The following is a 21648-nucleotide window of genomic DNA, read 5'->3' on the forward strand; positions in this document are numbered from 1 at the left end:
CACATGACTGGGGTCTGCATGGACCCCAATGCATCCGCTTTGCGACTTTGATCGGTGCAATTGGCAGTGCTGCTGGTGCCACGTAATTCCATTTCTGCGTCTGTAAGAAAACAGAGCTTTGGAACTCCCTGCCTATTGACACCCAGGCAGGCTCCTTCACAGCTTTTGGCACCTGCTGAAAACATTATTGCTTGGCTGAGATGCGTAGGATGTTGGCATATTCTTCCCATGTTTAAAATAGCTCTCAACAGCGTTCATCGTTGTATTTCTGAATTCCACATCTTCAGTTCAAGGGATGTGTCCACACCATTTGTGGAGTCACACACACAGACGGCAGTCTCAGCTGTTCCAGCAATTTGCCCACCTCTCCAGCTTCCCTGCACGAGCCGGTTCCATGTTTTCCACCCGCCCTCTCCTAAAGTCAGAGGACCCATCCCTCTCTCAATACTGGGGCTCCACACTCAGAATCCAGTTCTGCGTTTGGCATAATTCACACCAGCCCAATCCTCCTTGCGCTCCACCCCAGGCTTTCGCTGAAGCTGACCTCGTTTGCATCGACTTCCCCTCTGGGCTCTGCACCTGCCACCCTCAGTCCGTGAAAGCCTGTTCCAGGTTTTCCTTCTGCTTCCAGCTCTCCCCTAGCCATTCCTGGGCAAACTCCAGTTCCGTGGTTTGGGGCTGCTCAGGGCTTCCTCTACTCGGCGCTCCGGCTCCGCCAGCCTCTCCCGCTCCCTTCCCGAGGCGGAATCCAGTCCCGGGCTTTCCCCAGTCTCCTGGCTCCGCTCCCAGGGAGTCCGGCTCCGGTTTCCCCTTCCTTCACTTTGTCCCTGGCTCCGCTCCCAGCTCGCTCCGCTTCCGGACTTTCCATCCTGCCCCCTCCCTTGGCAGGCGCCTGGGAAAGCAACGGGGCACTCCTGGGTCCCTGCCCTGCAGCCCAGCAGCAGCAGCCCATGGGGTCCTGCCCTCCAGCACCCAGGTGAGACCCAGCAGGGAGAGGGCTGGCCCCCATGGGAGGGGGGGGGCGAGGCATCATCAGCAGGAGCTGGAGTGGAGTTGGAGGGAGGGGACCCCAGGGGTCATCCATTCCAACCCCGTGCAAGTTTTCGGAAGGAAGGAGGCAAGAGTTTCTTGCAAGCGGTTTGGGGGCTGAGGGTGTTTAAAAAACAAAGTTTAGGGGTGGGATTCTTGCCCGTGGGACCCTCGTCGCAAGCGCGCTTAAGAGGAGGCGCGTTTGCAGTTAGGGTTTGGGGTGAAAACGGGCAATAGGGTGGGAGACCCCCCCAAAAAAACAACCATGGGGAAAAACACCCCCTCCCCTGCTTCTCTCCCCCCCTCAGCTGCCCTCGGGCGTGAGGGGAGGGGGTCCGGATGTTCCCCCGCTCTCTTCGCCACCTGCTGGACGGGGGAGGCGACGCCGGTGTGACCCTCAGCGCTTTCCGGAGCAGGACCCCCGAGTCGGAGCGCGGAGGACCCCCAACTCCTGAGCAGGTACAGTAGCAGCGGGGAGGGGTTTGTTGGGGTGGGGGACGCACGCAGGAGTTACTCTCTGCGGGTATGCTTGGCAGGTGCTGGGTTCAAGAGTTCCCTCGCCCGTGCCCACGAGCCATAGAAGGGCCCCCCGGGGTCATCCAGCCCAGCCCTAGCCATGCAAGAACCACGGTCCCTTACGAAGCCCTGTTTAAAGACCTCTGGCGAATTCCAGCATTGCCCAGGGTCATCTAGTCCAACCCCCACCGGCTTCTTCCAGTGGTGACCCCCCTTTGCAGACAGGAGTCCCGCCCGCCCGCCCGCCCGCCCGCCTCATTGTGTGGGGCTGGTCCGCTGGTGGGTCGTGATCGCGCTGCCCCCCTCCTCCTCCGGCCTTCACTGCAGGGTTGGCGCAGTGCGTCTCTTTGCATTCTCGGTGTGCAGGCTGGGACAGGTGTGTGTGTGTGCGTGCGTCTTTGCGTGTCTGCCTGCTGCTCTCTATTGACCCACTGTGTGGCTCCGTTGCCCGGGTGACAAAGCTCCGTCTCTGGAGGCGAGCACCTTTGATCCGGTGTTGTGGGCACGCCTTCCCAGCTGGCAGCTGCACCTGTTGGACTCCGGCCTGCCTGCCTGCTGCCTAGGTGTGCATGTGTATCGCGGGGCTTCCAGGCAAAGGCCCTGTTGTTGTTGTTGGGGGGGTTGGCTGAGAGAGAGAAGTGGAATCTGGTTTGGCCTGTTTTTGGGGAAGTCCTCTGCAGGGCGGGGAAGGGGCCGGGCCCAATCCTGCGAAGCGGAAGGAGAGGAACCGACACCGAAAGGGAGGCAGGAGAGAAACACACACGAGGCCTGGGTGGGGGGCCGGGAGTAAGCCTGGACCCCCCCATCCCAACCCTCCTTCTGCCCATCTTCTGCAGCTAAGAGGACACCCCACACTTTCTCCAGCTGGGGGCAGGAGGGGTGCAAAGGGGGGGGGTGATCTGCCACCCCCATGAAGGTCTTCCTCCGCCTGGGGGGCTGCCTGGAGCCGGGAGGGGGCTCCGCAGAGGGGGGGATCCTCACCCGCACCCGTTGGTACTGCCTGCCTGTGAAGGTAAGGCTCAGAGGGTTTTATGGGGGGGGGTGTCAGAAGCCAAGGTGGTGCCGTGGCTTGAGGACTTGGGTTCAAATCCTGGCAGGCTGCCTTCTCCCAGCCTGGCCTCCCTCTCAGGGTTGTTGAGCGGGAGGCTTGAGGGACGGAAATGCCGCAGACCCACAAATAAATAGACATAAATGAAGGTGGCAACTTGGGGGGTGGGGAGGAATTGCAAACGGGCTAAAATGTCATTTTTTCTCCCCCCACCGCAGCCCCCAGTGACCTTGTGGGAGGAGAAGGAGGAAGGCGCCATCTACACCGTCAGCTCTCGGCTGCCAGGGGGCGCCAACAAAGCCAGCCTGTTCTCTGGGGTAAGTCGTGCCCATGCTTGGGGGATATATATTGCCAAAGGAAGAGAAGCGTCGTTAAAAGGCGTATCACTCACATTGCTGCTTTTTCGTGGCATTTGGCGAAACGTCACCTGTTGAATTTCTGCCTACTGTGCAACAGTTAGAGGCCCTGGTGGTACGCAAGCCAGGCAAGGGAATGACCTGCCACAGGCCAGATTAGGACGAGGAGGAGGCGGCTGCCTCTGTTTACATAAAATTGAAAAATTGGTTGGGATCCCCCAGAGGTCATCCAGCTCAACCCGCCGGCCGTGCAGGGAACCGCTGCTAAGAAATCCATAACTTACAGCTTACAAACCGAGCCTCCTTCCTTGTCATTGGAGCCCACCCCTTTCTATTTCTCCCCCCCCTCACAGGGCGAGGACCCGCCAAGCGCTTCGGGTCCCCCGGGGGCTGCTGACGCCACGGCGCTGGGGGTGTCGGGGTCCCCGGCCAGCCGCTCTCGGGTGCTGAAGGCTGGATCGCTGCCCCGCCTGGTCAGGCACCTTCTGGAAGCCCCTTCCCTCGGGGACACCTGTTACGTGCCGGCCTTCCTGGCCACCTACCGGACGTTCGCCACGACCGGCCTGGTCCTGGGGCTCCTGCTCGAGAGGTTTGCAATGGAGGGGAGATGGCCGGGGGGGGGGGGAAACGTTGGCAGTACTGTTTGTTTGGTCCGCAGGCGGAAACCCAGCAGGTGCAGCTTGTGTGGCATCGTTATCATTGCTGAGTTTTCATAGTAATAACAGAATGTCACCGGATGGGTTTCTGCCTGCTGGGCAGCTGCCTGAAACTGTGGAGAGGTGGCGGGTCGCTGGCTGGGCTAGAGAGTAGAAGGATTACTTAATTTATTGAGTCCCTTGGTATTCTCACCTCCTCCCCCCCCCCCCGCAGGCTGCAGGTGGTTGTGGGTTCAAGTTCAGACGCTACCCCGGAAACAGCAGACCTTCAGCGGTGAGTGGGTGCCTGCTTCCTTTTCACTGCTCCCCTGAGTAGTTAATAACAGCCCCCTCCCCAAAAGAAATATCCATCTCCACAGCCTAAATCCCATTTTCCGAGCTAATTCCTAAGCTGCTTCTGGACTCTCTCTACCAGAAGGATGGCTGCCTGTGTTTGTGTTATTATGAACTGGGTACGGTCATTGACCCTGGCAGTCATCTAGCCCAACCCCTTGCCATGCAGGAACCTCAGAGGTCCCTGAACTCGGCACATGCTCAGAGGCACAGTGGTCGTCACGAGCCTTTGGGTTCTGGGTTTGAGCTCCATCTCCAGCCTTGCTTCTGAACGGCCTCACATTAGTGCAATCCCATACGCAGAAACAGAGAAGGGTAGAGTTGGAAGGGGTCCCCCTGTGGTCATCTAGTCCAGCCCCCGCCAGGCAGGGATCTCAGTGAAAGCATCTAGGACAGGTGGCCCTGCAACCTCCCGAAGCGGCTCTCGCGTGTCTACTCAGGAGTAAATCCCGCTTGTTTACGCCTTTGTGAAAATATTTGTACATCTTTGTGTCATACAAAAAGGATAATCAAAGCCGTTTGTAGCAATAAAACCATGAAGCCTTCTTCGCACAAGGCCATGTTAAAAAGTTACCTTGTTATCTTGTAAACCTCTCTTTTTTTAATGATAGGTCGGTATATACATATTTTTAATAAATAAATAAAAAACCACCCATCAGTTCACCACTGACGAAGGATTTACATCTATTCCATGATTAGGATTAGGATTTATATATCATCCATCAAACGCTTTCAGGGCAATTCACTAGATAAAAATACAAGATTAAAACACAAATAAGTAGTTGAAGCAAAAAAAAGCCAAACGCACACAAAAATAGTCAGTCATTCCCCCCTCTCCTCCCAGCTTGCAGAATATAGATATTTTCTGCTGGCCTGGGAGACTGTCCTCCTGGGCTGTCCCCTTTTGGAGACAGGACATTAGGTCAGGAGAGGGTCAAGCAGGGCTGCTCCTTTGAGCCTTCAGTGGGAAGCGGGTGCGGGAGACGACACCCTCCCTGAAACGCCCTCCGGAGAGACGAGGCGCTTGCTGGCTGCATCTGGTCTTGCCGTGGGCTCCCGGGAGGGATTGGCGGTGAGGCACGTGGACAGGGGTGGGGGGCGGGGGCAAGGCCAGGGCACGTGGGCTTGGCTCCCTCGCACGAGTGAGTCACCAGAGACTCCCTGATCTGGGAGGCTGCACCTGCTGTCTGGGGTAGGGTGTCTCTGAGACGGGTGCAGAGCAGGGCAACTGGAAAGGTCATAGAGCCATAGAATGGAAGAGTTTAGAGGGACACCAGAGAGTCATCCAGTCTAATAATAATAATAATAATAATAATAATAATAATAATTTATTATTTATACCCTGCCCAACAGGCTGTGTTTCTCTAGCACTCAGGGTGGGTTTCAATAGAATAAAACTTCAAACGTTAAAAACTTCCCTAAACAGGGCTGCCTTCAGATGTCTTCTAAAAGTCTGGTAGTTGTTTATTTCCTTGACATCTGATGGGAGGGCGTTGCACAGGGCGGGCGCCACCACCGAGAAGGCCCTCGGCCTGGTTCCCTGTAATTTGGCTTCTTGCAGTGAAGGAACCGCCAGAAGGCACTCGGAGATGGACCCAGGTGTCCGGGGTGGAGACACTCCTTCAGGTTTACTGGGCTGTTTAGGGCTTTCAGGGTCAGCACCAACACTTTGAATTGTGCTCGGAAACATACTGGGAGCCAATGCAGATCTCTCAGGACTGGTTTTATATGGTCTCAGCGGCCACTCCCAGGCACCAGTCTAGCTGCCGCATTCTGGATTAATTGCAGTTTCTGGCTCACCTTCAAAGGTAGCCCCACGGAGAGTGCGTTGCAGTAGTCCAAGTGGGAGATAACTAGAGCATGCACCACTCTGGCCAGACAGTCTGTGGGCAAATAGGGTCTCATCCTGCGTACCAGATGGAGCTGGTAGACAGCCGCCCTGGACACAGAATTGACCTGTGCCTCTCTGCAATGTAGTCAAATGCAATGCAGGAATCTTTTCCCCATCATGGGAACTCACATCCCTGAGAGCTACTGACTGAGCCATCTCTTTGGGGCTTTTTCATTTGGAGGGAAGGCGAAGAAGAGGCCGATACACCTGGAGGAAAATGGGGTTGGACTAGATGACCAGCAGGCCCCTTCCAACGATTCTGTGGAAACCACAGAAAGGGAGAGAGGGCTCTTGGGTTCGGATCCCACTTGCCTGTTTCCCATAATGGGCCTCTCTGACTGGCTGTTGTGCTGGGGTGGGTGGGGTTTCCTGGGATCCCAGCAGTCACAGACTCCCCCCTTTCCCCTCCCCACAGGGCCCTGGGGTCTTTGCTGTGCTCCTGGCTGGACGGGTACCCGGAGGACTTTGTGGGGTTGGACGCTGGCCTGAAGGAGCAGCTGGGAGCCTGGCTGCGCTGGGCGCTGGGTAGCGGATCGGACCCCGAGAAGACCCTCCTGGCGGCCGGCCAAGAGGGAGCCCCCAAGGGCCAGGAGGACCCCCGTGAGGACGAGGGCATCACGGACGACGGGCCCCCAGACCCCCACTACATCCTGGGGCTCCAGGCGGAAGACGTGGCCGCTCATCTCACCGCGCAGGATGCTGTGAGTGTGACGGGGGGGGGGGGCAGGGGAGAAGGCCTGGGGGGATCCTGCAGTGGGTCTGGATGAGCTCCACAACCCTCATTCTGCCCTCTGTCATGGCCCGCACTCCACCTCTTCGGGCATGAGGACTGGAGACTTGGGAGGTTTTGCTTTCCGTCAACGAAAGCTGTTCTTGGTCAGTGAGAAAGAGGAGGATTGGTCTGAGAAGATGTTGAGTTATTGGGGCAATTAAAATGTTAAAAGTTAAATAAACCTTGTGGAGGGAGGAGTGTTAAGGCATATAGAAGTGTACATATGGTTGATTTGAATATGTTATTATTGAATATGTTGAGAAGATATTGAATTATTTGGGTAGGTTTGAACCATTTGGGGCAATTAAAATGTTAAAAGTTAAATAAACCTTGTGGAGGGAGGAGTGTTAAGGCATTTAGAAGTGCACATATGGTTGATTTGAATATGTATATTGTTGAATATGTATATTATTGAATATTGTATACCCAATGTATCAACTGCCTGGCGGTTTTCACTGTTTGTGTTTGGGTGGTTGGTAAAAAATTAATAATAGTAATAAAAGAACAGAAACTGTTCTTCCTGGTCAGAGAATCCCTCGCCATTCGCCCAGCCTGTGTTTGAGGGGCACAGATTTCGGGTTCCTTTTAAGACAGCCTGCCAGGGATTGGGGGCTTTTGGGGGGGCTCTCCTGTCTTCCTCCCCCCCTTCAGTTTCTTCTCTCCCGTTCCCGCAGGAGCTCTTCCTGCGCCTGGTGCCCCACGAGTGCCAGGGCCAGCTGTGGTCGCAGCGGGACAAGAGGGGCCACGAGGGAGCCTGCCCCTCCGTCCGCGCCACCGTGGCCCAGTTCAACCGTGTGGCCAACGCCGTCGTCTCCTCCTGCCTGGGTGACACGGAGCTGCGGGCGGCGCAGAGGGCACGGCTGCTGGAGAAGTGGATCCGCGTGGCAGAGGTGAGTCCTCCTCGCAAGGAGGGCGTCGCGGTTCCTTCTGTCCCTTTCTGGCTTCGTGCTGGATTAAGCGTTGTGGGCAGGCTGAAATCGTAACAGAATGATGGAATTCATAGAGCCATTGAATGGTTAGGGTTGGAAGGGGCCACCCGAGGGTCATCCAGCCCAACCCTCTGCTGTAGCGTTCCCAAAGCAAGGAAGGATTGGACTCTGATTAATAAAATACACACGAGGCTTGACCAGCAAGACTCTGGGAGGAGGTGCCAATAATAATAATTTTCCTCTGTCCCCCCCTCGGCCCAGGTCGTTTTATTCACAAAAGAACTTTTTACACAGTGTTCGTAAGAACCAATCAGATTTCCTCTGAGCATTTCAAAAACCCCACGTGGGACAGATCAGAAGAAATTCTTTTAACTACAAAGACTACTTTGAGCATGCATACATATCTGAGAGTAAATAAAACGGGAATAGAGGAATGCATTCAGCAAAACCCTGGAGGTCATAAACAGGAGTAAACAGGAAAGACAGGATGGCAGTATTTGCCATCTCCTTGAGAACTCTCTTCCTGGCCCTTAAGATCTATCTAAAGATTAAACTACATCAAAGTAACCTACTATCTTTATGTACTGGCTTGCTTCATTTTTCATAATTCCTCATAGCAATCCCACCTGACCCCCCCCCACTCTGGATATTTGCACCCCTACACTCTGCAATGCAGGAATCTTTTGCCCAACGCGGCACTCGAACGCACGACCCTCAGATTCTCAGAGTCTTGTGCTCTACCGACTGAGCAATCCAGAATGCAGTCGTGGAGTTGGAATGGGAAGGCAGGAATAATAATAACAATAAACAAACAACAGCAACGTTTCTGGGTCCATGGTGCAGTGTTTGCCAACTGCTGCCTTATCTATTTGTTTGGAATGTTTGTAAGCTGCATTTGTCGTTGTTGTTTAGATTTAAACACGTGGCCTTTGCAGAAAACCCTCCCAGGAAGGCGGTTGACAGACCCTTTCCTTATTTTCTCTTTCCCCTCCCAGGAGTGTTTTCTCCTCCGCAACTTCTCCTCTCTCTATGCCGTCGTCTCTGCACTGAAGTCCACCCCTTTGCATCGCCTCAAGAGGACCTGGGAGGAGACATCCAGGTGGGCCCCGATCCTCTGCTTCAGAGCTCTTTCCTTTCGCAGAAACACACACACACACACACACACACACACACACCCATCTCTGAGACCCTGAGCTTCTTCCTGGCAGCAACAAAAACCAGCTTGCCATTTGCCCCGGCCATTCCCCTCTTCTTGCCCAGGTCCTTAGGTCCTCCTGCCAAAGCGCTTTTCTTCCCTGCCAGGCACCCTCTGGAATTGTAGGGTTGGGTGAGACACCTCTGGGTCATCTAGTCCAACCCCAGAATCACAGCTAACCAATGCAGCAGAGGTGTCTAGGGAGGTCCCTACAAACACACAAGCCTGATCCCTCTTAGGCAGGGTGCAGCCCATTAAACTTCTTCTTTTTATATAATTTTTTATTAATTTTCAGCATATTTAAACATATTTTGACATCTTATACAATTTTTTAAAACATATTTAAACATATTTTGACATCTTATACAATTTTTCATCAATCTCGTCTGAAAATCTTCCAATCTAATCTCTAAATGCACATTTACCACTTCTTCCATTACATTTAATTCATAACGAATATCACTGTTCTTTCTCTAATTTGCAACGCTTCTCAGATTTCTCCTTACACAGCTTCTTGTAGTCCTACTAGCGTAATTTGTTGGCAATACAGTTACTCTTCAAATAGTTCGTATATTTCTTCCAATCTTCTGTAAATCTCTGGTCCTGCAGGTTTCAAATCCTTCCTGTCATTTTATCCAGTTCTGCACAGTTCATTAATTTGTTTGCCATTCTTTTTCCGTCGGAATCTCCTCTTGTTTCCATTTCTTGGCGCAGCCCATTAAAGGTGGCCTGGCTGACCTGTTGTCCCTGCCGTATTTTAGTGCTGGGGTGGGTTGAGGGAGGGGGTTCCCTTTTGAGACTGCCCTACTCAGCTTCTCTCCGCCCCCTCCAGGGACTCCCTCCGCTGCTATGAGGAGCTGAGCGCCGTCTGCTCGGAGGAAGACAACTACAGCCAGAGCCGGAGGCTCCTCTTCCAGGTATTTATTCCATGTTCTCCGCAGAATCGGGATCCAAAATGACCGTAACAGATTGGAGTACTGGGCCCAGGCGAACAAATTGAATTTCAACAGGCTCTGCACTTAGGCAGGAAGAACCAGCTGCACAAATAGAGGATGGGGGACACCTGGCTGACTAGCAGTACATGTGAGAAGGATCCAGGGGTCTTGGTGGACCACTAGCTTAACATGAGTCCACAGGGTGATGCAGCAGCAAAAAAAGCTAATGCGATTCTAGGCTGCATCAAGTCTAGTGTCCAGATCAAGGGAAGTGAGAGTCCCACTATTCTGATTTAGTCAGACCAAACTTGGAGTACAGTGTCCAGTTCTGGGCACCACAATTTAAGGCTGTTGGATAGCTAGAAGGTGTGCAGAGGAGGGCAACCAAGATGATCAAGGGTCTGGAAGCCAAGCCTTATGAGGAACAGTTGAAGGAGCTGGGTATGTTTAGCCTGGGAAAGAGGAGACTTGAGGGGAAACTATATCTTAAGGGCTGTCCCATGGAGGAGGGAGCATGCTTGTTTTCTCCGGCTCCGGAGGGTAGGACTCGAACCCATGGCTTCAGGTTGCAAGAAAGGAGATTCCAATATACAAAAAAACTTTCTGACAGTAAGAGCTGATTGACAGTGGAACAGACTGCCATGAGAGATGGTGGGCTCTCCTCCTTTGGAGATTTTAAAGCAGAGCTTGGGTGGCCATCTGCCATGGATGCTTTAGCTGAGATTCCCGCATTGCAGGGGGTTGGACTAGATGACCCTAGGTCCCTTCCAGCTCTAAGATTCTATGATTCTCTTCCAGGTCGCATTCTGCCACTCTAACCACTGCACTACCCTGGCTCTCAATGTCTAGAAAGTGGTTGACTTTTAAACACACACACAACGGCTTTCCCCTGGCACAAAAATGTTCAGGGCTTAGACTTTTTGCGAATTGCAGTTCCTAATCTATTGCATATCCTATCCTGAGGCAATCCCTTGCATCTCTGAGCCAAGGTTCTCACTCGGCTTGTTTGTTTTTGCACCATCGGTGCTTACAGTCCTCACTTTCCGGGCAACAAACTCTTCCGAGGCAGCTCACGAGCGGAAAGGGAACACAGGAAAGAAAACGGCCCGTGAAAACAAACATTAAAGTTCAGCTGCCGAAGCAAAACCGGATGGGGTGTGTCAAGTGTTCCTCTGCATGTCTCCGAAATCCGGGACATGGCCTGAGACTCAGGGCTTTGTAGGAATTGCAGCGAAAGAGTCCCTGGCAGACGGCCATCCAGCCTCTATAATAATAATAATAATAAAATTTATTTATACCCTGCCCTCCGCAGCCAAGACTGGGCTCAGGTCACCTAACACCAGGTATAAAAACAATTAAATAAAATACAACTTAAAAACAAGATTAAAATACAACATCAAAATGCAGCCTCATTTCAGTGGAAACTCAAAAACTTTTTTGGGGATGAAAACGTCAAGTCTTCAGCAAGGCCAACTATCCAGACTGGTCCCATGTGGGCCAGAAAAAAGCCAGGGAAGTCCCCGAATAGGAGTTCCATCACAGAAGGAGAAAGGAAAAAGGAAAGAGGGGAAGGGGATCAAGTTGATTCCAAGCCAAAGGCCAGGCAGAACAACTCTGTCTTACAGGCCATGCAGGAAGAAATCAGATCCTGCAGGGCCCTGGTCTCATGAGGCAGAGCGTTCCACCAGGCCGGAGCCAGTGTTGAAAAGGCCCTGGCTCTGGTTGAGACTAATCTGACTTCCTTAGGGCCCAGGACCTCTAGGGTGTTGCTATTTATGGACCTTAAGGTCCTCTGTGGGGCATACCGGGAGAGGTGGTCCCGTAGGTATGAGGGTCCTAGGCCTCTGCTTGAAAACCTCCAATGGGGGAGAGACGTTCGCCTTTTGAGGGAGTCTCCTGATACCCTACTACTGAACACGTTTTTGAATGCAATTTCGACCGATTTGCACATTTCGCCATGCAATTTATCCTAAAATAATGCAGTTCTGAATTCTCTTCTCTTCTCCTGCTCCCCACAGGATGGCTACCCTCGAGGGGCTGGGGCGGACCCAATCCAGCGCAGGCAGCAGCGGAGATCTTTGGAGCATCGCCCCGTGGTACCCAGACTTCAAGAGGAGGGGAGGCGGGTTAGGGCCAAGGGGCCAGGAATGCAGGTCTCCCCGTCTCTGACCTCCTTCCTCTCTTGATCTCTTCCTCACAGGGCGTGGTCCCCTACCTGGGCACTTTCCTCAAGGACTTGGTGATGCTGGACGCAGCGACACGGAACAGGCTGCAGGTGAGGACCGGGTGGCAGGCGGGGAGACGCCAACCCCGGGCAGGCTGTTCGGCAGGGGAGCAGACTCGTAGAACTACAGAATTTTGGGTTTTAAAGGGACCCCCGGGGGTCATCCAGTCCAACCCCTTGCCATGCAGGAATCTCAACTCTCTCGGAAGGCGGTGGGCTCTCCTTCCTTGGAGGTTTCTCAGCAGACGTTGGATGGCCATCTGTCAGGGAGGCTTTAGTGGAGATTGCTGCCTTGTAGGGTGGGCTGGATGACCTTGGAAGGTCCCTTCTGTGATTCTACGGCGAAGTGACCCAGCTGCCTCCAAATGCAGAGGTGGGTTGGCAGGAGGATGACAGAACAGCAACTCGTGCAGAGAGGCAACCAGGGGTCCCTTCCCTGGGAGAGAACTTTGGGGTGGGAATCGCAGCAGGCATGAATGAATGAATGAGCGAATAATTTACATCTCTCGTCCCCCCCAAGTTGCTCGGGGTCCGACTAAATCTACAATTCTGTGACTCTGTCTCTTTGCAGAATGGTTACATCAACTTTGAGAAGCACCGCAAAGTACGTGCCGCATTGGGAGAGGGTAGGAGCATGCAACGGGCACCCCCTTAAAAACGGGGGGTGCGCCTTCTATTATTAATGCCCATTTTTCTTTGTGACTCCCCCCCCCAAAAAATAGGAATTCGAGATCCTCACCCAGCTGCGACTCCTGCAGGCCAACTGCCGCAACTATGCCCTGAGCCCTGACCGACACCTCCAGCGATGGCTGCAGCGCCTGCCCCGACTCAGCGAGGGCCAGAGGTGGGTCTCAGGGTCCCACCCGAAACCCAGTCTGCTCTTTGGCCCTAGAATCCTAAATCGGTTGGAAGCGGGTTCCCGGAGGTCACGCGGCCCACCCCCCTGACATGCCCTGAGCCCCTCTGTTTCTGCAAATGTTTAGCTGGAATTTGTGGAAGGGACCCCCCAGATATCATGCAGACTGACCCCTCAAAAGCCCATCAAAGTTTGTATACTGCTCTTTATTTGTAAACCTCAGAGCGGTTCACATTGCAGTGAAATAATAATAATAATAATAATAATAATAATAATAATAATAATAATAATTTATTATTTATACCCCGCCCATCTGGCTGGGTTTCCCCAGCCACTCTGGGCGGCTTCCCACAAAGTATTAAAATACAGTGGTCTGTTAAACATTAAAAGCTTCCCTAAACAGGGCTGCCTTCAGATGTCTTCTAAAAGTTTGGTGGTTGTTCTTCTCTTTGACATCTGGTGGGAGGGCGTTCCACAGGGCAGGCGCCGCCACCGAGAAGGTCCTCTGCCTGGTTCCCTGTAACTTGGCTTCTCACAGCGAGGGAACCGCCAGAAGGCCCTCGGCGCTGGAGCTCAGTGTCTGGGCAGAATGATGGGGCAGAATGATGGGCCAGTGTCTGGGCAGAATGACGCTCCTTCAGGTCTACTGAGCCAAGCTTAGGGCTTGAAAGATCAGCACCAACACTTTGAATTGTGCTCGGAAACGTCCTGGAAGCCAATGTAGGTCTTTCAAGACCGGTGTTATGTGGTCTCGGTGACCGCTCCCAGTCACCAGTCTAGCTGCCGCATTCTGGATTAGTTGCAGTTTGGTCACCTTCAGTAGTCCAGACGGGAGATAACTGCAGACAGTGAAGCGGTCTCCCCCGAGAGGCGGTGAGCTCTCCTTCCTTGCCTCTGTCGTGGAGGCTAGAGCCGAGATTCCTGCAAGGCAGGGGTTGGACTGGATGACCCCTGGGTCCCTTCTGACTCGGAGGATTCTATGATTTTATGACCCTGTCCTTCAGAAGCTCCTGATGAATTTTCCACAACGGTCCATGGCATCTTGATTCCAGGATAAAGGGGTCAAGCCTTCAAGATGCCGCAAGACCCTGGGCAGTGGTCAACCAAAGTGTCCTGTCAGTGCCAAGATTTCCGCAGGGCCATCCAGCCCCCTTGCAATGCAGGAGACTCAGCTATAGAATCCTTGGCAGACAGCTTCAAAATCTCCAAGGAAGGTTTTCCTGGCCCCTCTCCTTCCCAGTCTGGTCCGGAGGTTTGGAACAGATTTAGGGGGTTTATGGGGGGGGGAAGGGTGCATCCCTGTCCTGTAGTTTTTGCTGCAACAGACTGAAACACAGCTGCTGTTTTCTCTTCTGGGAATTTTATTATTATTATTATTATTATTATTATTATTATTATTAAAAGTAAAATATTTAAAGCGGACATTCTCCCTCTTTCTCTCTGCCAGCTACCAGCTCTCTTGCACCATCGAGCCGCCTGCGGAAGCAGCGACCCCTGGCCGCCCCGTGAAGCCCACCCTGGTGATCACCCACTGCGCAGAGTGAGAGGCGGAAGGGCCCGGGAGAGATGGGAGGGACCCCCGAGGGACATCTAGCCCAACCCCTTGCCAGAAAAGAATCCATGACAGCTGGCCACCCGTCCTCTGCTTGAGAAACCTCCAGCGAAAGAGGAAGTCCAGCCCCACCTCTTCTCTCCCCCCGCCCTCTCATTTCGAAGCTTTCTTTTCAAATAATAGAATTGTAGAGCTGGAAGGGGGACCCCTGAGGGACATCTAGCCCAACCCGCTGCAATGCGGAAATCTCAGCTCAAGCACCGCTGGTGCTCAAATGGCCACCCAACCTCTGCTCCCATGAAGGAGAGTCCAAATCCCAGGTGTCCAGCTGGAATCTTAAAACCCTACCCTAGCGCGGTAGAGCTGGGTCCCACCCAATGAAACGTATTCTTCTGGTCCTTTTCCAACCACCAACCGCTTCTCCTTTCTCCTCCAGCCTGGCCACCTCGATTGGGATGAGCACCCTTGTCTCCTGGGACAAGCCCAGCTCCCCACAAGCCCCGCCAGACCTCCTGCTGCCTCCACCTGGTTCCCCCACCCCCCATGGGCAACTGCACCAGACCCAGGTGAGTTGGGGGGCCGGGACGATGTCCTTTCCCAGCTGCGATTTGTGAGCTCTGCAGGAATTTTCACTTCGTAACCAGAACAAGGGTCCTGCTTAGTATCAGTTTTTAAGGAGAGGGCTGGTGCTATGCTGCTTTCACTGTGATTTCCTGTACCTTTAATCTCTCATCTGGTTTCTATCTTAGGGCTGCCATACCTCCAGGGTTTCCCAGACACTTCCGGGATTTGGGTCTGGAAAATGGCGTCCGGGGGTGGGGGGATTTTCCTGAAACCAGCAAAATGTCGGGGGAAACCCGGAAGTATGGCAAAAGGGATGAAAACTGCGAAAAAATCTGCAGAAAAAAGCTCCAGAAAATCAGCAGCTCTGTCCGGATGTTCACTTTTGGAAATATGGCAACCCTAATGTATCTTATCTACCTATTTTTGTTCAATTGCTTTTTCACAATTGTCTTTCCTATGACGCTTTTACCTGTTTCCATTTTATCCATAATCCACCTTCAAAAGTACCTGGGTTTGGAATGAGACCACTTTACCCTCCCAGCGGCTGCCTGTTGGTGCTTTTATGTTGCATTTTTTCCCATGTTGTTAACAGCCCTGGGATCTGTGGAAATTTAACAAATAAATGAGGTACCTACTGAGGACCCGTAAGAAGCAACTGTGCCAAAAGGGGCATCGTTGTGAATATTAGAACCGTGGGGGCAGATTTCTCGGAAGTCCCCCGCTGCTGCCGGCCCGTGTAGACAGCACTGAGCAGGATGCATCCCTCGCTAACCCTTGCCTCCCGCTGCCTCCCCAGCGTATGAAGTGGCCCTCCGTCTCCTCGCTGGACACGGCCCCGGAGAACTCCTCTCCCTCCTCCCCGGAGGGCTTGGCCCCACCCCCTGCCGTGGGGGGCACCTTCGTCCGTGGCCACCGGCGCTCGGCATCCTGTGGGTCGGCCTACCCCACGGCCCCCGCCCCGGACAGCGGACTCCCCTCGGACTGCCGCATCATCCGCGTCAGCATGGCTCTGCACAACGGCACCCTCTACAAGAGCATCTTGGTGAGCGAAGGGGGCAGGACCCCTGGGGAAGAGGGGCCCTGGCCGGGGAGGGGGGCGCAGAAACAGCCCTTAGCTGTCCCCCGTGCGCGGCAGGAGGTTGGTCTGGACCAGGCACCCCCCAAACTCGGCCCTCCAGATGTTTCGGGACTACAGCGGAATGAATTTTGTTATTACAGTCACAGACCAGTTCCGGGTCACCTACAGTATCAGGAAAATCATAAAACACAACAGGGATACATTGAATTGCAATTGGGTACAACAGAGACAATTCAGATACAGTGATACCTTGGGTTAAGTACTTAATTCGTTCCAGAGGTCCATTCTTAGCCTGAAACTGTTCTTAACCTGAAGCACCACTTTAGCTAATGGGGCCTCCTGCTGCCGCTGTGCTGCCGGAGCACGATTTCTGTTCTCATCCTGAAGCAAAGTTCTTAACTCGAGGTACTATTTCTGGGTTAGCAGAGTCTGTAACCTGAAGCATCTGTAACCCGAGGTACCACTGTATAGCGGCAGTGTATGTGTGTGTGTGTGTGTGTGTGTGTGTGTGTGTATATAATCTATCTATCTATCTATATATATATATATAATCTTGATCACTAAAATATAACCTAAAATTATCATTTAAAACCTGAATCATTTTGGTTGTACAGTTTGTTCCCTAGGTTTTATGGCAGTCGCACAGAATTTGGCCACCCTTAGCGTAATCTCCAGGTCCTTGCCCTCTACCAGGAGTTTTAGACATTGAAATTTGGACCCATTTGGAGATTTCTGTATAACAGGAGTGATAAATACCGAGAGACTACTATTCCCATCATCCCTGACCACTGGTCCTGTTAGCTAGGGATGATGGGAGTTGTAGTCCCAGCATATCTGGAGGGCTGAGTTTGGGGGTACCTGGCCTAGATGGCCCTAGGGCAGCCTTTCTCAACCTGTGGGTCCCCAGATGTTGTTGAACTACAACTCCCATCACTCCTAGCTAGCAAGGCCAGGGATGATGGGAGTTGTAGTCCAACAATATCTGGGGACCCACAGGTTGAGAACCACTGCCCTTCCCAGGGTGCAGCTCTACAGTTCCCCAGCCAGGTGCCTGCCAGCTCTTTCGCGCTATGATGCGGGACCAGGTTATCTGTGTCGTGGCCTGACCCCACATGCAGCCACTCAGCTGCTTAGACTGCAAGGGCTGGGCTGGATGACCCTCAGGGGTCCCTTCCCACTAACTCAATATGATTCTGTGATTGGCTGAACTGGCCCATTCTCAGGGGCTATGTAGCACCCGTTCTGTAATAAAATGGATTTTCCGGCATGGCAGCTCCTGACTGTGGAACTCCCTGCTGAGTGACACCAAGCAGATACCATAGAATCAGAAGGGACCCCAAAAATCATCTAGTCTAGCCCCCTGCAATGCAAGAATCTCAGCTCAAGTACCCCCGACAGATGGGCACCCAACCTTTGCTGTGATCTTAACAGCGCCTCCTAAAAACGTTTTTTTATTTTAGACAGGCCTACCCAGATAACATAGAACGTTGGTGTCTTTTAATCTGTTTTCAGTTCGCCGCAAAGGTTTTTGTTTCATTTTTAAGGTTTTACATAGTTATTTACACACCATTTCTGCCAATAGTTTCACTGTTTTTCAAAACGGCTTTGAGGCTTGTTTGTTTTGTTACAATCCAGTGGCCTGTAAATTTTATGAAATAAACTCACAATCGGCCCTGGTCCAAAAAATCCTGAGGGGCACCCAATTGGCAAAGGCTGAAAATCCTGTTTCTGCGCTCTCTCTCTCTCTCTCTCTTTCCCTGTGCTATTGTTGCCTGCCCTCTGCAGGTCACAAGCCAAGACAAGGCACCGGTTGTGATTGCGAAGGCGCTGGAGAAGCACAACCAGGATCGGGTCCTGGCCCCCAACTACGAACTGGTGCAGCTCCTGCCGGAAGGCCGAGGTGAGGCCCATCTCTGTGCTTTATAGTGGGGAGGGAGGAATCTGAGGGGATGTGAATCCTGCACTGCAAAGGGGGTTGGACTAGATGAGCTCTGGGGGATCCCTTCCAACTCTACAATTCTGTTGCAAGCATTTACGCCACTGGTTTTAACTGCTGCCCGCGGGATTTTGCAGTGCGTCAAATTGCTTTTAGGTTACAATTAGCTTTCCGGTGCTTCCCTGGCAGCTTATACAGTGGTACCTCGGGTTAAGAACTTAATTCGTTCTGGAGGTCCGTTCTTAACCGGAAACTGTTCTTAACCTGAAGCACCACTTTAGCTAATAGGGCCTCCTGCTGCCGCTGCACGATTACTGTTCTCATCCTGAAGCAAAGTTCTTAACCCGGTACTATTTCTGGGTTAGTGGAGTCTGTAACCTGAAGCGTCTGTAACCTGAAGTGTCTGTAACCCAAGGTACCACTGTAAATGTTTCCTTAAAAAACATTTTTCCAACACAGCAGCACAGAGGATGATGTCTTTTAAACATTTCCCCTGCTTCAAGGCTGCCCAATGGACTTCAAAGTCTTTATTATCCTCCCCTTGTCTGTCAGCAGATTCTAATCAAGCCGTCTTCGGATGTTGAGAAAGTGGCAAAAATCTTGCGGCTTTGTACAGTGGTAACTCTGGATGCGAATGGGATGCGTTCTGGAGCCCCATTCGCATCCTGAATAGAACGTAAGACGCGTCTGCGCGTTGCATTTCACCGCTTCTGCGCATGCGCGTGATGTCATTTTGACCGTCTGTGATGCACGAACGGTGAAGCCCAGAAGTAACGCGCTTTGTTACTTCCAGGTTGCTGCAGAGCGCAATCTGAAAATACTTATCCTGAAGCATATTTATCCTGAGGTATGACTGTATTTGGGTTTTTAAGAAAATGGCAGCTCAGGTTCTGCAAAGCTGCAGAGCAACAGAGGTTTGGGAAAGCAATGCTAATAGAGGTGTGTTTTTTTTAAGACGGGAGATGAGCTGCGCCCCCAGGAGTCCCTGGTTCTGGCTTTGGGAGCGCCATTCCTTTTCCACAAGGGAACTCCAAAAATGAGCCGTTCCTCTCATTCTTCCACCTTGACCCCTCCTCGCCCTCTCTCTTCCTACCACCCCTGCAGAGCTGGCCTTCCCGACCACAGCAAACGTTTTCTACGCAATGAGCAGCACCTGCCTGGACTTCATGCTGCGACCCAAGCGCCCGCGGGAGAAGCCGCCCCCTCCGCCGCCCCCGCCCAAGCCGCCCAAGGGGGTGGAGATCAGCGCCACCTTCCCGAAGATTAAGGCCACCGGGTGGAAGATAGCCAGGGCCCTCTTTTGAGTTGGGCGGCAGGAGGACAGAGCGGTGCCTCGGTTTCCGCTCGCTCAGGGCTGGCAGCCCACGCTGCCCTTGAGACTGTGGACAGCACAGGGTTGCCAGAGGGCAACGCGGTGTCAGAAGTGGCAAAATGTTGGCAGAGCTGCGTTGGCAGGCCTGGCTGGCGGAGAACCCTAGTTTTCCAGAGTCTTTGAGGAACTCAATGTCCTTAACTGCTTGGACCCAGGGAAAGGGAAACCAGAGCGCAGGACCCGATCCGACGGATGCAAACGACGAGAAAGGAGATTCCGGCTAAACGTTAGGAAGAACGTCCCGTTTGATGGTGGAACCGGAGGTGGCAGAGTCTCCTTCATTTTTTAGCTATGATTCCGCCATCTCAGGGGGCTGGACTAGATGATCCTTGCGGGCCCCTCCTGATCTTCCATTGTCTGAGTCTGTTGTCCGATTTCCAGTGTCAGCACCTTTCCTTTCCTTCATCATGCCGTTCACAGCTCAGTCGGGTAGAGCGTGGGGCCGATAAGGTTTGAGTCCCACCTTGGACCGCTGGGGTTGGACTGGATGATCCTCAGGTGCCTTCGAACTCTGCGATTCTAGTGAAATCCCTCCCCTCTAGCTCAGGGGAAAAGGCTGCATTGTCGAAGACACGGATGTTGTGTCGCGCTTGGAAGAGTTTCCATCTGCGTTGTGCACTTCCTGTTGCCGTTGCCACCGGCTTCCTGTTTCTTTGCCATGGGCGCCTTCTTCTCTTGCTCTGGGCTCCTCCCACCCCCCCGCCTGCCCCAAGTGCCTTGACTGTCAATGGGAGGGTTGCCAAGTGGCCCTGAGGCGCTTCGCTTCCTGCTGCGGGGAGGGAGGGCTTGGCGGATTGCCCTGATGACGGCTCCCTCTTTTTGGACCGGTGGCAAAGCAGAGCAATTCTGTGCCTGTTGGAGGCTGTTTCTCACAGATCCCAGATGCAAACTGCCCCCTCTGCTAAGCTCAGCTGCCCCATATCTCAGGGAGGGTGTGTGTGACTCTAAGATGCACTTGGCACTGTGCTGAGTGCAAATTAACACTAATTTTTTTAAAAAGGACAGCGCTATGTTGTGAGGCTGTGGGGAAGGTTTCGGCCTGACCCACGGCCAAATCTGTCCTTCCTAAAGCGAGGGGGAAATGTCACCTGTGAATCCTGATGCTGGTGGGAAGACAGTGACTTTTCGCGGCCGTTTTACACGGACAGCCACTTTGCAAATTCCGCTCCAGCCACCCTCAGGTTGGGATCTCCTCCAGGGGTTTTGCACTGAATTTCCCATCAGGCCCAACTGATGGCTTCAAGTTACGAGAAAGGAGGTTCCGCGTAAACGTCTTTCTGAACCGCCTCCTCCTTCCTCGGAGGTTTTTAAGCCAAGGTTGGGTGGCTGTCTGTCATGGGGTTAGGCTAGATGGCCCTTGGGGGTCCCTTCCAACACTTGAATTCTATGGTTCATTGAAGGTTGGGCAGGCTTCTGTCAGGTATCATTGAGCTCTGGTTCCTGAATTGCAGGGGGTTGGAATAGATGACCCTGGGTGTCCCCTCCCAATGTCACAGTTCTGAGATTCCAGGGCTTTTGGACTACAGTTCCCACCAGCACCCGATGGGGAGTTGTAGTTTAAAACCCCAGAGGAGATTGCAGGTTGAGGAAGGTTGGGAGTTTCTCCTGCAGGCTGCTCCTTCTCACCGCGCAGCTAACATTTTATATATGATCCTAAACAGCTTGCAAATCGGCTCTCGTCTTTCGTGTATTGTCTGAAACTCTGCAGAGTCCCCAATATATTTTTATACTATTTAAGTTTCAGCCCAAGAAATGCCTTATTCACAGGAGCCTTTTAACACCTCTGTGGGCTGAGCTGCACCGGTTGGGCTGCTGCCTGCCCCTTGCCACCGTCTCACAGCTGCCCACGGGCAACCAGCACTTTCTACCTGCTGCCTATAACTCCCCCCCCCCTTTCTCTGGAGGAAAAACGATGTTTTGAATGTTAAAAACATTTGTACTCGGCTGCATCAGGGACACTGAAACTTTCTATAAAATATTATTATAAAAACCAGCTTTGTGGTATGAAAAGCTTTGTGCGTGGGGACCCAGACTGAGATGGGAGTACCTCTGAGGACGTGAAGAGTGCACTAAACAAAATGGGAATATTTGGGCCATCTTCACAAAGTGCTCAGAGGTTCTGTTTACAAGCAAGAGTCCTTAGGTGCCTCTTGGCCTTTTGGACGTGTCCCAAGGATCTCCTCTGCCAGCTTCTAGGTGGCTCTCGCCTCTTCTTGCCTACAGCAGCAAAGCTGGAAACATTCCCAGGCACCTGTCCCTGGCGGGGAGGTGAGCCTGACGTAGGGGGCAACACAGGGCTCTTTGCCAGCCCCCGAGAAGCCGGCAGGCAGCTGCAGCCTGGCCCTAGAGACCCGAGAAGGGGCAAGACCTCTCCAAGCCTGGAGATGTGAGATATGATAGCCGTCT

General features: G+C 52.9%; 1 protein-coding gene and 1 long non-coding RNA gene across 3 annotated transcripts; one reads left to right on the forward strand and one right to left on the reverse strand.

Annotated features, from left to right (window-relative positions):
• Positions 1–848: 848 nt before the first annotated feature.
• RGL2 (ral guanine nucleotide dissociation stimulator like 2) lies at positions 849–21232 on the forward strand. 2 transcript variants are annotated; one of them, XM_083591702.1, is made up of 18 exons: positions 849–976; positions 1338–1488; positions 2812–2910; positions 3303–3538; positions 3820–3879; positions 6245–6530; positions 7276–7491; positions 8526–8629; positions 9558–9642; positions 11679–11756; positions 11861–11935; positions 12456–12488; positions 12607–12728; positions 14188–14280; positions 14729–14858; positions 15653–15898; positions 17720–17834; positions 18975–21232. In XM_083591702.1, the coding sequence occupies exons 2-18, from the start codon at positions 1369–1371 to the stop codon at positions 19172–19174; spliced, it is 2298 nt and encodes a 765-aa protein (XP_083447828.1). In that variant the 5' UTR covers positions 849–976; positions 1338–1368; the 3' UTR covers positions 19175–21232. The 2 variants fall into 2 exon arrangements, with proteins under 2 accessions (XP_083447828.1, XP_083447829.1); XM_083591703.1 differs by lacking the exons at positions 849–976; positions 1338–1488 and adding an exon at positions 2247–2557.
• LOC310752055 lies at positions 8992–15654 on the reverse strand. Its single transcript, XR_014542827.1, has 2 exons — positions 15364–15654; positions 8992–10924 (listed from the first exon to the last, which is right to left on the reverse strand). It is a non-coding gene; the product is annotated as an uncharacterized lncRNA (long non-coding RNA).
• Positions 21233–21648: the final 416 nt, after the last annotated feature.

Source organism: Podarcis filfolensis (assembly GCF_964270895.1).
Source record: "Podarcis filfolensis genome assembly, chromosome: 2".
NCBI classification, from domain to species: domain Eukaryota; kingdom Metazoa; phylum Chordata; class Lepidosauria; order Squamata; family Lacertidae; genus Podarcis; species Podarcis filfolensis.